Below are 13,668 nucleotides of genomic sequence, written 5' to 3'. Positions count from 1 at the left end.
CTTGTGCCCTGAGTTAATGTTGAATGCTCGATTAGTTTGACGGCTGACCCGAACTTCAGGCATTCCAGAAAGGACCTGGCAAATGAGCTGTTCTAGCTTACCTGAATCTGATCCAATTTTTATATTATTGGATCAGGCTCACCTTTTATATAATTACTATTGATGTTCCCCTTTATAAAACTACTCAGGGCCTCATTTATGGCATTTAGGTGTAGGGTAGCGCAGCAAGGCACCTTTCTGCGCTCTCCTATGCCAAAGTGTAAGGACATTCCTGTCCTTTCTACCTGCAGTGTTACCATTTTGGCAGCCCAGTGCCCATGTAGGCACCCTTACACCAGGGTGCAAGGGTGACTCTGTTGCAGGCAGGATTGCTCTTGTGCAGGAAGGGGCACCTTGCTGCCCAAAAACAATCCTGTGAGGCGTCTTCCTCTTTTTATGTGTGCTGCAGAATACAGCACACATGGAAAGAGGAAAACATTAGGAGAAATTAAAAATGTTCTCCTTTTTACACCTCACCTTGGGAGGCATACAGATTTGATGCTTCCCCAGGTTTGCATCACTTTGTAAATCTAGGGCAGCGTATAATTTTATGGTGTGGCCTGGGAAAACCCACCTTAATGCTCATTGAACATCTCCCGGGCACAGAGTAATGCAATGCAGCAATTGGCACTGCTCAAGATTTATGAGGCCACTCAAAGACATGCAGGGTGGCCTTGCATGGCTTCATAAATCTTTATGAGAACACCGAGTCATGCATGCACCACTTTACTTTTTGCAAAAGTGACGCAGGGCTCTCATAAATAAGCCCCTAAATGTGAGTAGCACGGTTTTATGTGCAATAATTATCAGATAGCAACCACCACCAATGTATATGGAATTTACAGTATGTGGTTATTATAGCATATTTAAGAATTTGACCCTGAAATGGGGCCTGCAAGGGGATTTTTTGTGCTTACTTAATCTAAATCCACATGTGCCTGTATTTACTGGCCATTTTATCCCTGGTATTATCGACCAAAATGTATCTGTGGGATACGTTTTTTACTGCACAGAGTATGTCATCCAAACAACAAAATCTTTTGTTCCACTATGTGTGGTAACGGGAATTATTGTACCCATCATAATGCAAGCCTTAATAATATAAAAATACATTAATATTTTCCAAGTTTAGTCATGGGTTTCTCTAACTCAAGCATATTGTCAGCCCCTAGGGCACAGACATGGGTGGTGTGTTTATAAAAACATCACTGAAATGTTATCAATAGCACATTTGTTTTTATGTTAGACTAATTGATCTATGCATTATATAATTTTGCACTGAAATGACACATACCTGAAGGTGAACTTTCAGTGTAACAGCTGCATTTCTGAATTAGATTGGGATGCGCAATATCACTGTGGCATGCATGGCAATAATATCCTGCCCTAGATCAGGAAATGAGATCATGGAGCAGAGAGATCAGATATGTTATCTGCTGAACTGACAAATTCATACTGCTAGCTGAAATGTAAACATAATCCCAAGAAAGAACATGTCAAGCTGCCTCATCCTAGTAATACATACCAGGGAAGGGGAGATTGTGACTTTTTAATACGAATAGGCATTTCTTTTTAACTGGGTTAAATCTCGATAAATGTATAACACAACTTTATTACTTTTCTCTGCATACGAATATACATAGACATCTTACAACATCTACTACAGTCCCCATTCATGCTACAAATGACATACATGCCACTTGTTATGCTATACATGTTACAACACATGCTAGATAAACTGTATTAGTCCAATCAACGACCCCAAATTTGTTGATGTTTGTGAGGACAACCTGTGGTGCTATAAATAGGTTCCTCTAGCTTTGCACATTAATCTATTGCAGTTTTGCAGTTTGTTAATGCAGGGGGATTTAAAGACTTCCAACAATGCAAGATATCCCTGTTTGTTATGTACACTCCCCCGAACACCACCCACGTCATCAAGGATCCCCAGCAGAGCCACGTTTTGGGGTTACATCAATTGTTCATCCCAAAATATGGGTCAATGTGTTTCCGATATCCCCTCAGTGTTTTGTGATCTTAGCATAATTCCAAAGCATGTTGTAAAAGTCCACGTTGGGCTCAGTATCGCGGCAACAGATGGGGCTAGGGAGGCGTCTCACAAACTGCAGGTGTCTGGATGTACATTTACATTCTTCAGTTGCATCAGCCTGAGTGTTGTAGGATAGCAATTTCACGTAGGGCCATACTCACCTCCCTCCAATCTGTGTCATCAAGAGGACCTATCCAGCCTTCCCACTTCTTCCTAAATGCCGCAAATTCATCTGGACCATTAATGACTGGAGCGCAGTTTATCTGTTCAGGTCCATCCCTCTCCAAGAGGGCAACCAAGATGTGTGCTTCAATTATATTCTGGCTGATTTTAGAGGTTCCGTATGATAACTTGGAAGAACACGACAAAGCTGTAATTACTTGTAAAAATGGCTAAAGGCTAGGCCAAATTACATTCGAAGTTCCTGTAAGGATTTTGTATGAGACCTTTGCCAGACACCCACAAGATGTGTAATTCCACTCTTGTCCCACCTCCTAATTCCGTTAAACTGGGAGGTTTGCCTCAACCACCACCAGTACCAGCGTGGAGATTATTCCATCAGTTTCTGACTCCAACTAATCAGGTGGAACTCTGCACGCACTTCAAGAACACCATTCTAGTGATCTCTGGGAGATGTGGGAGATAGGACTGCCATGTAATATACCCATGATCTTCTCTAATCCCAGCAGGGATAATTCCATCTAATAAACAAGATCACTCCAATCACAATTCAGCCAGTCATCAACTACCAGGAAATGGGCAATCCATTAATAGTGAAGAATGCACACCATTCCCATTCCCCCATCATACAGAGATTACTGGCAAATATCAGTAGCAATGTTTGGGGGATTAGCGGACTACAGGAAAGTATGGTTAGTGTTTGTAAGCGTTTTAAACCATTTGGGTGGAATTGCTAATGGGAAATTCTGTAAAGCTCAAAGCAATGGTGGGTGAATCCAAATTGTAAATAGTGCCACTCTGTCTAGCACATGGAGTGGAAGGGTGAAGATCATGTTCATCCTCTTCACAAGAGGGGAAATGTTAAGGCTGGATGTTAGCTAAGGTATTATCGCAAAATGTCTGCCCAGGTACTGGAAACCTAGGGGGATATGCACAAAGAAGTGGAGGAGAGAGGGGGTGTTATCCTTCTTGGCTTAACGCCTCTTTCCTCCACGTCTGAAATGCAAGGCTGCACCATATTTACAAGAATGTGGTGCAGCTTTGCATTTCTCTGCAATGGAGCTACCTTTAGCAACTTAGCACCACTGCAGGCACCCTTGCACCATAGTGCAAGGTTGTCTGTTTTTTTTTTCTTCCCCACATGTTGCTTGACCTATATACTGCGTGCTTCTCCCTCACAGTGTATCCCAAACTTTCCCAATGTGATCCCTCCCTTCCTTATGCTTTGTTTTCCTCCCTCATTAATCTTGTAACGTGCTCTGATACCCTCGCGGGTCTGGTTCGCGCTCTATAAAACTATAAAATAAAAAAATTTGGACTTGGCCCTTTTGGCAGGTTCACCCCTAAACTTTTAATTTTTTATATGTGGCCTGGCGTTCATTGTTTTTGGCTTCTGTGCACTTTAACACTGTGTCCCAGTGTAAAGTGCGTGCGCAATCTGAGTGCATGTGGTGAGATTGGCCTGCCCTCCCATTGGAATGCATGGGGAATGTGTGTGTCCATGGTAGTTCCTGATGTGTGGGGAGTGCAGGAGCGAGTTTGGTATGTGCAAACTTGTGAGATTAAATGCTGCGCGACGGTGTGCACAGATTTAATGTGTCTAGTGTAGAAGTGCCACTTCTAGAAGTTGACATGTCTGTGTAGTAAATGTGAATTGACTGTCTGGCTTGTGATTGGCTGGAGCAGGCTGGTGTGCCTGGCTCCAGGAGTAAGAAAGGGTCTGCCCCGGTGGTGAATGGAGAGATCTGCATGTTGATGGGAGGGAGGAGTGCACCTGGGACCTGAATAGGGCTTGGCCTTCCCTCCACAATGCTGGCTCCGTCCCCTGTGGTGTATCTGGTGACCCTAGCCTGTCCTGTGAATGGGGAGAGGGGCTGAGCACAACAAAGTGCTCCAAAGCCAGTTGCATCTGGTTTTTCTTTAAGCCTGTGGTACAAGACAAAAGAAAATGTATGTATAAAAAGGGGCTGTGAACCCATGTGAAATGCTCTCTCCGGATCCTAACTCTAGGGGGGCCTGCTGCTGGGCGCCAGGAGGTGCCACCACTGGGGACTGAATCCCTGCCTGGAGGGCCCTGTGAGCTGGACCCTGGGCCCAGCCTTTGCCCCACTGCCTTCCTTCCCTGAACTTTGCGCTGAACGTTGGAGTACTTCAAGTGCCTGAGAAGCGCTTTGTTTTTCCTCCAGGGGAGTGCTTTTGTTACCAACTGCAGCACGGAGCTGCAGGAAATTTCTGGTGGGAATCCCCCGCATTTGTGCCTCATTGCAGGTGCCTACCCCGCTTATCTTTATAGTTAAGTGCGCAGGTGCCCACCCTGCGTCTTCATTGCGTTTTGTAATGTAAGCAGGTGCCCACCCTGCATTTTGACCGCATTTTTATTGTAATACTAAGCGGGTGCCTGGAGATCACCACCGCAGCCCGGGACTGCTGCGGTGAACAGGAAGTCAGGCGGGACTGCCTGGGACTGCCTGCTTGAGGGCGGGGCCGCCAGCAGAGACAGGAAGCGGACGGGAGCCTACCCCGCGCTCCTGTGAAGAGAAGGGAGCAAGCGTGTGAACCAGCGGGGCTCCCATGATAAGGGAGAGGCCCGCCTGCTGCTGGGCCTGGACCGCTGTCGCAAGGAGGAAGAGTGGGGCACCGGACACGGTTGTCCGCCTCACATCAGGGCTCCAATGTGAGTGAGGGGGCCCCGCCCAGCTGTCCCGCACCTTGCTGTTCTCCGTGTGGAGAGGGTGACCAGAGAAGCTGTCCCCGGCATCGCGAGGAAGAGGACTTAAGGCCGATAAAGGAAGCCAGCCTCAGTGCAACCAGAGAGGCCCGGGTGAAGTAAAGAAGTGTCAGCGGCCACCGAAGGCTGCGCGGGGCTCCCGAGAGGAACAGGCAAGCCCCCCGTCCCGAAGAGGAGTGTAGCCGGTCCAAGGGAACGAGGAGAGCACTGCCGGAGTCCCCTGCGAGTAGAGAGAGCCGGTGCGGGCACCAGGAAGCTCCGGTGAGTGCGGTCAGAAAGGGAGCACTTGGTGCGAGCCCCGGGCTTGGGACCCGCACTCACATGGTTGGCGCCTGCTCGGGGCGCATTGTCGGTGCCGGTGGCCTATAGGTTTTTAGAGCCTGTCGGGCTCCAATGTCTTGGGGGCATAGTTGTACTTAGAGCCCACAAGGCTACAACATGGGGCAGCATTTGCAGGCAGAGCCTACGTGGCTCCACCATCGTGAGGGGCATTTGATGATTTAGAGCCTATGTGGCTCCCACGTTGTTTTGCCGCAGATTGTTATTTAGAGCCTACGTGGCTCCAACGTTGTTCGGGGGGCATTTTGCTATGTAGGAGCCCACAGGGGAGGGCCAGGAGGCACGCTGGTGCCAGGCTCAGTTTCCTCAGCTGCCCAGCACTTAGTGGGCAGCTGCAATGTTTAGGTGGTGCCCTGCGCCCTGCACAGTGCTACATTTGTAGCTTGTAGCCCTGACTCTGCTGGACAAAGGGCGTTTGAGCCCCTGAGAGGCCAAGTTGGCCTGGGGACAGTATTAGGTGTTGTGCCCTCGCTTAGGGTACATGGTTATGCCTCATGTGTATTTGTGCGTAATGTGTTATGCCTTTATGCTTGTCCTCTACCTCTAAAAATGTGTTTTCATGATTAGGAGGTTGTTTTGCCTAGTGTGGTTTATGCTAGCGAGTTGATGTTTAACTGCGTGATCTATGCCAATGGTGATTAGTATTGCGTAGTGTTACCTACCTTCTTACCAGTGGTTACTGGTTGTGTTCTACAAATGTTATTTTGTGCTACAGTTATTCTAAGTGCTATTTCTACTAAGTGCTATTTCTGACGGTGGCCCATGTGGCCCTGTCCTGTGTATATAATCCCCCTGTAAATACTGCCCTATGCCAGTTGACACAGTGTATCTGTGTGGTTATGATCTAATGTGTTTATGGTAATACAAAGGCTATTTTTATATATAACCTTGTGTGGAGTTTCTTTTTGTGGTGTGCCTAGTGTGTTGCTGCTGTGTGTGTGTGTTGCGCAAACGCTTTACACATTGCCTCCGGGATAAGCCTGACTGCTCGTGCCAAGCTACCAAGGGGGTGAGCAGGGGTATCTTGGCGTGTAACTCCCTTGCCCTGACTAGGGTGGTGGTTTCTGCCTGGCTTTGGTGCAAGCCTTAGCCAACCAGAAATCCCATTTCTTACAAATAAATAAAATAATAAATGTGAGCACATGAGGGCCTTAATAGCAGTTCTGAGTTTCACCATTTCCTATAGCCATGAATAGTCATCCATAGTTTCTTCTGATTTAACAGCAAGCCACATCAGATTGAAAAAATCAATGGTCTAGTTAAGAAATCTTAATTTCCACCACATCTTGCTAAATAGCAAGATGAGGATAAGTGTATTAAGCCAACAATATGTATTTAGTCACATAATTGAGCAAAGGAGTTTGTTTGCCAGTAGCAATAGTATCTGTGTTCTTCCTATGAATTTGATACCTAACTACACAGTAGTGTATAAGAATAACAGTCATTAAGAGCCGTTTCATAGAAAAGCTACTTTCTCTATGAAGAATGGAATGAGTAAGCCCAATAAAAATGCCATGCATGAGCAAAATACAAAATAGAGTATCAATATGAGTAACAAATATCGGGAGGTTATCACAAGAATGTAACAATAAATGAGCCAGACTAGGATAATACGCTTTAGTTTCCACTGAAATATGGCAGCTGCACAGTAGTTCATGAAATACTTACTCGCCTACAGCCATTTGAAATATTATTAGATACTAAGAAACATGAATAAATATTTTTAGACTGTTGAGATGCTCTAACCATGAATGTGTTATGGTTATGATTATATATCCTGATTGTAAAAAAACAACAAAAAATATTTTTAAAAACATTTTTTAATAACTTTTTGATGACTGCTTTATAATAAACGCAATCAATACTCGCTCATAGCCCTTAAATATGGTCGCTTCGTTTTAGGGACTAGAGTGTATGAATATAATGGTTCTTTCTTTTATGAATGACACTAAATGCTGCCTGAATGCTGAAAAAAGATATGGGATTACTCTATGGTAAAATAACTCGCCCTCTTATGTGGAATCATGATAAATATAGGATATTTATCCTTTTGATTACAAGGAAATATAGAAATTACGGGGTCATGGTCATAAGAATATATCAAGATTGCCATTCTAAGATGGCCGCTGTGACTCAGAAAGAAATAGAAAGTAGCTTGAGCACGTTGTGCGTCAATGACGTAGGACAAGGTATAAAAGCAGGTTAGAAAATGGAGTCGAGTTTGTTGGACTTCTAACCTGGAGATGGTGGACACACACCGCATACTATTGGTTCGGTAAGGAGGATAAATGTTGGTTGCTCTTCAAAGAAGAAAAAAAGTAAAAAAATCTGTTATTTAAGGATTGATAGGGAAAGTGTAGAGATCCTAGTTTCCCCCCAATAAAGCCATGTACGCCGGTAGCAGGTGTCACCTTTAAGTTTTATTTATTAACGGGGAGCGCCGGGAACACGTCCGATAAACTATCGGACTCAACGCTCTGTCCGTAAGATCGCCGCTGCGCTCTATGTCATTACTCGTTACCGTAATGACTAGAGCGCAAACTACATAACTCCATTCTTTACCAAAACCAACATTATAACATGAGTCTAAGAGTCTACCTGCCAGCCAGGTACTTTACTTCTCCCAGTTCATAGTCTCTATATCTGGCTAGCCTTACCACATTTCTCCCCGCACGTATACATCTTACCGGGGTAGATGTGAACCTTTCCGTACTCCCCACGGGCATTTGAACCTCTCTTCTTCCGGATCCCTGGAGGCTTCACGTCTCAGGACAGTCTCCAGAATTTCCTTGATGTTCTACTGTGACATGATCTTCTTCGCCTTCTGATTCCTCTTTTCTCTCCTTTACTACTGCGTCTATCACACCTTCCCTTGGCTGAGCGCCGCTGTTGGGTGGAACTTGATAGTCCTTTACTCTCTGTTCATCTTCCCTGGTCCACTGCAATATCTTGTTGCACTTGGACATGCGATCTTGAGACCATACTTTCCCATCACTGAGCAAAGCAGCTCTGTCATACACCTCTTTTACTTGCAGGGGTACACTGTACTTGCTGTCTCCTTTCCTTCTCAACTGGGCTAGTTTGACTCTGACCCATTCCCCTTTTTCTAACACAGTCTATTTTGCATTGCGCCTTTTGTTGAAGTGCTCGGTATGCATTGCGCCTTTTGTTGAAGTGCTCGGTATATGTTCTTTGTGCTCTCTCCAAATTGTGATTGACTATGGCTGGAGACCATTTACTTGTGTTGGTGCGTTCCTTCCACGCTAGATTGTCCTTGGTGAAAGGTTCTTATCCTCTCAGGATTTGGAAGGGACTGTATCCCGTGCAGGTGGAAGTGATCCTATATGCCCACAGCATGCTCCTCACCTCATTTTCCCAGTCCTTTCCTACTCCTATGGCAGATTGAATGGACCCCATTATGACTCTATTAAACCTTTCGGCTAAACCATTCCCTGCGGGGTGGTATACCGATGTGTGTTTAACTTTGATGCCATTTCTCTTCATGTAGTTGCGGTCCATTGTCACTCTGAATGGAGCGGGGAATGCCTTCTCGAAGAAATGTGGCTGTGAGGAACCTTAGTACTGTCTCTGTGTCCATCTCTTCCTGCAAGTCAATCTCTGGCCACTTTGAATATCTGTCTATGAGAACCACTACATATTTTGGTACTCCCTGTGCATCTAGCACGGGGCCCAGAATGTCAATCGACAACTCCTCCCATGGGTTGGCCGGGTTGTCAAACTTCCCTAACAAAGGGCGCATTCATGTCAGGAATTTGCCTGCTCTTTGACACTGATCACACTCCCTGACATGTCTCTCAACTTGGCTGTCCATTGCTGGCCACCAGTACATCTGTTTAGCCCTCATCTTTGTTTCGACAATACCCAGGTGTCCTTCGTGCAGCATCGCAAGTAAATGCAGTATCATTGATGCAGGGGGAAATACTTTATTACCTCTGAAGAGGAATATCCCTCGGTCTCCTACAAATAACTCCTCCCTCACTTCGAAGAACCTCATGTGCGCTTCTTTCAGATGTCTCTTTTCCGGCCATCCTTGCAGTACAAATTCTTTGACTTCCTTGATGTCAGCATCAACTTCGTAGGCTTGCTTCCATTCTTGTTCACTTATTACTTTCTCATGATCTTCCATAAATGCAACACTGACTTCATCCTCCTCTGAGTGTTGCAGGGCTACCTCCATGGCTGAAGGTCGACTGAGATAGTCAGCTACTTTGTTCCTTGCCCCCAAGATGTACTCTACATCATATCTGTAGTCCAGTAATTTCAGAGAAATTTTTGCAATGCGGGGAGTCGCATCCGCTTGTCCGCATGACATGAGCACCTTGACCAGGGGCTTGTGGTCCGTTTTGAGCTTGAATCTTGTGCCCCATAGGAACTGGCGAAACTTCCCCATGCCCCATACTGCAGCAAGCATCTCTTTTTCTATCACGCTTACCTTCTGCTCTGTGGGTGATAGTGACCTGGACGCAAAGCTGATGGTGACCATCTCTCCGCTCCTCCTCTCCTGCATAAGGACTGCCCCCAGCCATTTCTCACTTGCGTCAGTGGTTAGTATGGATTTCCCTAGCGGATCGAATCCTTGAAGGGGGATCACTTTGCTAATGTCCTCTTTGATTCTCCGAAACTCTTCTTGTGCCTCCTCCGTCCACTCAAATGATGTTTTTTCTCTTATAAGTTGTCGCAGATGATGAGTCTTAGAGGAAAACTGCTGCACAAATTTACTATAATACTCCGCCATTCCTAAGAATGATCTTACTTCCTCTTTGCTCTTCGGAGAAGGTGCCTCACATATCACTTTGACATTGACATTTGCATGTTTGGGGGTGACGCCTTGATCACTAATCTCGTGTCCCAAGTAGGTAACTGACGACATTCCGAACCTGCACTTTTCCCATTTAGCTGTGAGCCCATTCCTGTCCAATACTTGTAACACTACCGCTAGCTTCCTGTTGTTGGTCTGCTTGATCTTTGCCCATCACCAAGATGTCATCCTGGAAGTATTATACTCCATCTACTTTTTTGAACAGTTTGTGCAATAATTATTGGAATACAGCCACTGCTGACGCCAGGCCAAACGGCATTCTGCGGAACTGGTAGCATCCGAAGGGCGTTATGAAGGATGTAAGCTTGCGGATCGTTAATGTAGGGCAATCTGATGAAAAACCATTTTATCCCCTTCGTTTTCGCCAGCATTTCTTCTATCCTTGGTAGTCGGAACTTCTCCACTATTCTATTTTTGTTCAGCTCTCTCAGGCCCACGCACAAACAGACCATTGGGTTTCATTGCCACTACCAGCGGAGCCAACCACTCAGAACTACTTATCGACTCGTTGATGCTGTTGTCTTCCAATCTCTGTAGTTCCTGTTGCACTGTCTCTCTGATTGCTAGCGGCACATTTCTAACCTTGTGGGACGCTGGTTGGGCACCCTCCTTAAGTTCGATCCTGTGTGTGAACTTTGTTAGTTTACCTATCTTGCCTCCAAACACTGTGGGGACTTTCTCCTTCACTCCGGTGATATCCGGCTGTTGTTCAGTGCTAGTCATTAAGACCTGGGTGGCGCCTCCTGGATTCAGTTGTATTCCTAAATCGCCTTGGTCCATCCATCCGAAAACTGAAGGGCTTTCTCAGCTACATATAGTTTGCATTTCGCACTGCGGTCTTTGAACTCGAATTTCAGAACTCTGTACCCGACCATTGGGATGGGTTACCCAGTAAATGTGACCGGGCGGATATCTGGAGGTCCAGGTGTGATCCCAGGCAATGTTTAAAGTTTCCATTCCACACACTTCTTTGTATTATTGTGTATGGGGATCCTGAGTCTGCCACCTTCTTGATCGTTACTCCTCCCACTACTAGGTCAAATTGCGGTTTCTTGGAGTGGTTGCCATCTATGCCCAGTACGCATTCCTCTATAAATAGCACGTTGTATTTTTCTTCATATTCTTCATCTTCTGCTCCTACTTCTTGTGCTACATACTTGATGGTCGGTTCCTTCGGCTTGCAGTGACATACTTTTTCAAAGTGCCTGACAATTCCGCAGAACATACACTTGGCACGAAAGGCTGGGCAATGTTTGTCGTATGCCTCATGGGATGGGCTGCCACACCTGTAGCATGCATTCAGGCCTTCCATGTTGGATTTCTTCATCTGAGTTGGTCGGGGTGTCCATTTGGTTTGCACCTTCCCTTCAGCCGCCGTTGTTTTACCTCTTTCTGGTGGTTCTGCTTCTGTGACTCAGTTAACCATGGGCCTCGCAATCGGTTCCCTCTCTGTCGCATCTGCACATGTTTTTGATAGCCCCGCCTTCTTTACCATGGCTATAACTTCCTTCATAGTAGCGCCTCCATTCACCCACAGTTTGTCTTGGATCGCCATGTTTGTAGTATGCATGACTATTTGGTCTTTTATAAATTCCTTGTGCAGGACGCCGAATTTACACGTGATCGCTAACTTCTTTAAAGCTGCTACGTATTCTTCTATAGACTCTCCCACTACTTGTTTCCTCTGTTAGAAATTGTACCTGTCTATGGACGTGCACAACGCAGGTCTGTATTGATTGTTCAGGTCTTCTATCGCATGTCGGAACACATCGTCGTCTGCTGCCTGTCGTGGTATGGGGACCAGATTCTGGAAGACCCTGATGCCTTCCGGGCTCAAGTTGTTGAGTATAATCCTCTCCCTTCTCTTGCTTTGAAATACTTCCCCGCTCTCATCTTCTAGAGCTTCTAGGTAGTTTATAAAATACTCCCTCCAATCCTCCCATTTCATCATGGGTCACCCGGTTTGGGTAGGAATGGGATCGGCGTCGTGAGTGAGGACGCTTGAGCACACATTTCTGCACATCCTCGCAGGTGTTGCTTCTTCCCCTCTGGGACTGCCCGGTGCCCTTTGGCTGCTCTGATGTGCTATGTCTTGCTGAGGCTCCTCTTGCCCCCTTCGCTGTGCTGCGCATGTTCCGCCAGGGTCTCTACCAGATAGGCTGGGTGCTTCTAGCCCGGTATTGTCACCTCTGCCCAGAGGTTCACCTATTATGTTCTTTCCCTTATTGCCTCGTGAATAGGTACTCACATCAGCTCCGATTGTCTTCCTTTGCGTGCTTCCCTATGTGAAGTTGTGCGTGTGCCCTTCATGCATTGGGCTCCCTCTCTTCCCTCTCGGTGATGTTGGCGTGTCCCTTGTCTCTCTTTCAAGCTGTCTTTGTCCCACTGGTCTGTCTGCTTTATGCAGAGATCAGCCTTCCAGCCACTGCACTGTCTGCTGCCACGCTCTCCTGTGGTGTGATCTGCTGTGTGCTGTAGCCCCTCGAGGTCTCTCTGGGGATGTTCTCACATGGGTTCTCCCTGGTGGGCTTCCGGAGCTCTAGTGCTCCACTCTGTTTTATTTACCGTTTTTATTTTTTAGTCCCAGTCTCGTCGCCACTGTAGAGATCCTAGTTTCCCCCCAATAAAGCCATCTATACAGGTTTTTTCACCGATATTTGAAAAAGATTTGCTGGCACTAATTATGTGCTCTGGTGAAGCTCTTAGAAGCATAATAATAATCATGATTATATAGAAATTATATTGTGGAACTTAAAAATGCCTAAATGAAACAAACTGGTGCTGCTTGTGTGTAAACGCTAACATTTAAATATGGCGGCTTCGATAATACAGGAGTCTCTGAATTCAAATCCAAGATTTGTTGTTATAACCCATGAATTGCTTCTAAGCTGTAACATGCGTAACATAAGATCTTTAGTACTCTTAGGATATAGACATACTTAGTGATTTATGAAGATGCTTGTATATGTTGTGTACACTTATATATCATTTCACTGACCTTGCGTGAACACACTATTATAAATCTTTTTATCAATGCCAATGTACAATGTACTGTGAGGATTTAAATACCACCTTACAGAAGGCAATAATGACCGAGTAAATATAGAAATATGTGCAAGAACGTGCTCGATTGACTTATTTAACCACTAAAAGATATCTCAGGACTTCTACATTTGACAAGAGCAAACCTACAACGCTATGCTGGTTTAAAATGTAAACACTCTTCCGGTCTTAATAACTACATACTGGCTCATATAATAAAATTGTTGGGTATCTTAGGTGTACTAATGTGTAGCCATTAGATCTGATCGCACAATAGCATGGATAAATATATTCCAGACAATATATACTAATAAAGAGATTCTATGTACCCGCTGATTGCACTTTATTGTATTATGCTTAAATGATGACATGGTCCATATAAGAAACCTACAACATCTTGGGTGCTGAACTTAGTTGCTGTAAAACCAAGAGACTTATCTAAGCAATCAA

General features: G+C 45.4%; 1 protein-coding gene across 1 annotated transcript in view; it reads right to left on the bottom strand.

The window, feature by feature from the left end:
- Window positions 1-13,668, bottom strand: part of LOC147683337 (calcium-activated potassium channel subunit alpha-1-like) — a 799,658-nt gene that overhangs the window by 285,824 nt on the left and 500,166 nt on the right. Inside the window, exon 16 of the mRNA XM_086942523.1 lies at window positions 1,334-1,425. Coding sequence (XP_086798649.1) covers window positions 1,334-1,425 — 92 coding nt within the window. The remainder of the gene's footprint in view (window positions 1-1,333; window positions 1,426-13,668) is intronic.

This window comes from Lissotriton vulgaris, chromosome 11 (assembly GCF_964263255.1).
Source record: "Lissotriton vulgaris chromosome 11, aLisVul1.2, whole genome shotgun sequence".
NCBI classification, from domain to species: domain Eukaryota; kingdom Metazoa; phylum Chordata; class Amphibia; order Caudata; family Salamandridae; genus Lissotriton; species Lissotriton vulgaris.
The sequence above is the reverse complement of the archived record's forward strand: the minus strand, read 5'-3'. Positions and strand labels throughout refer to the sequence as shown.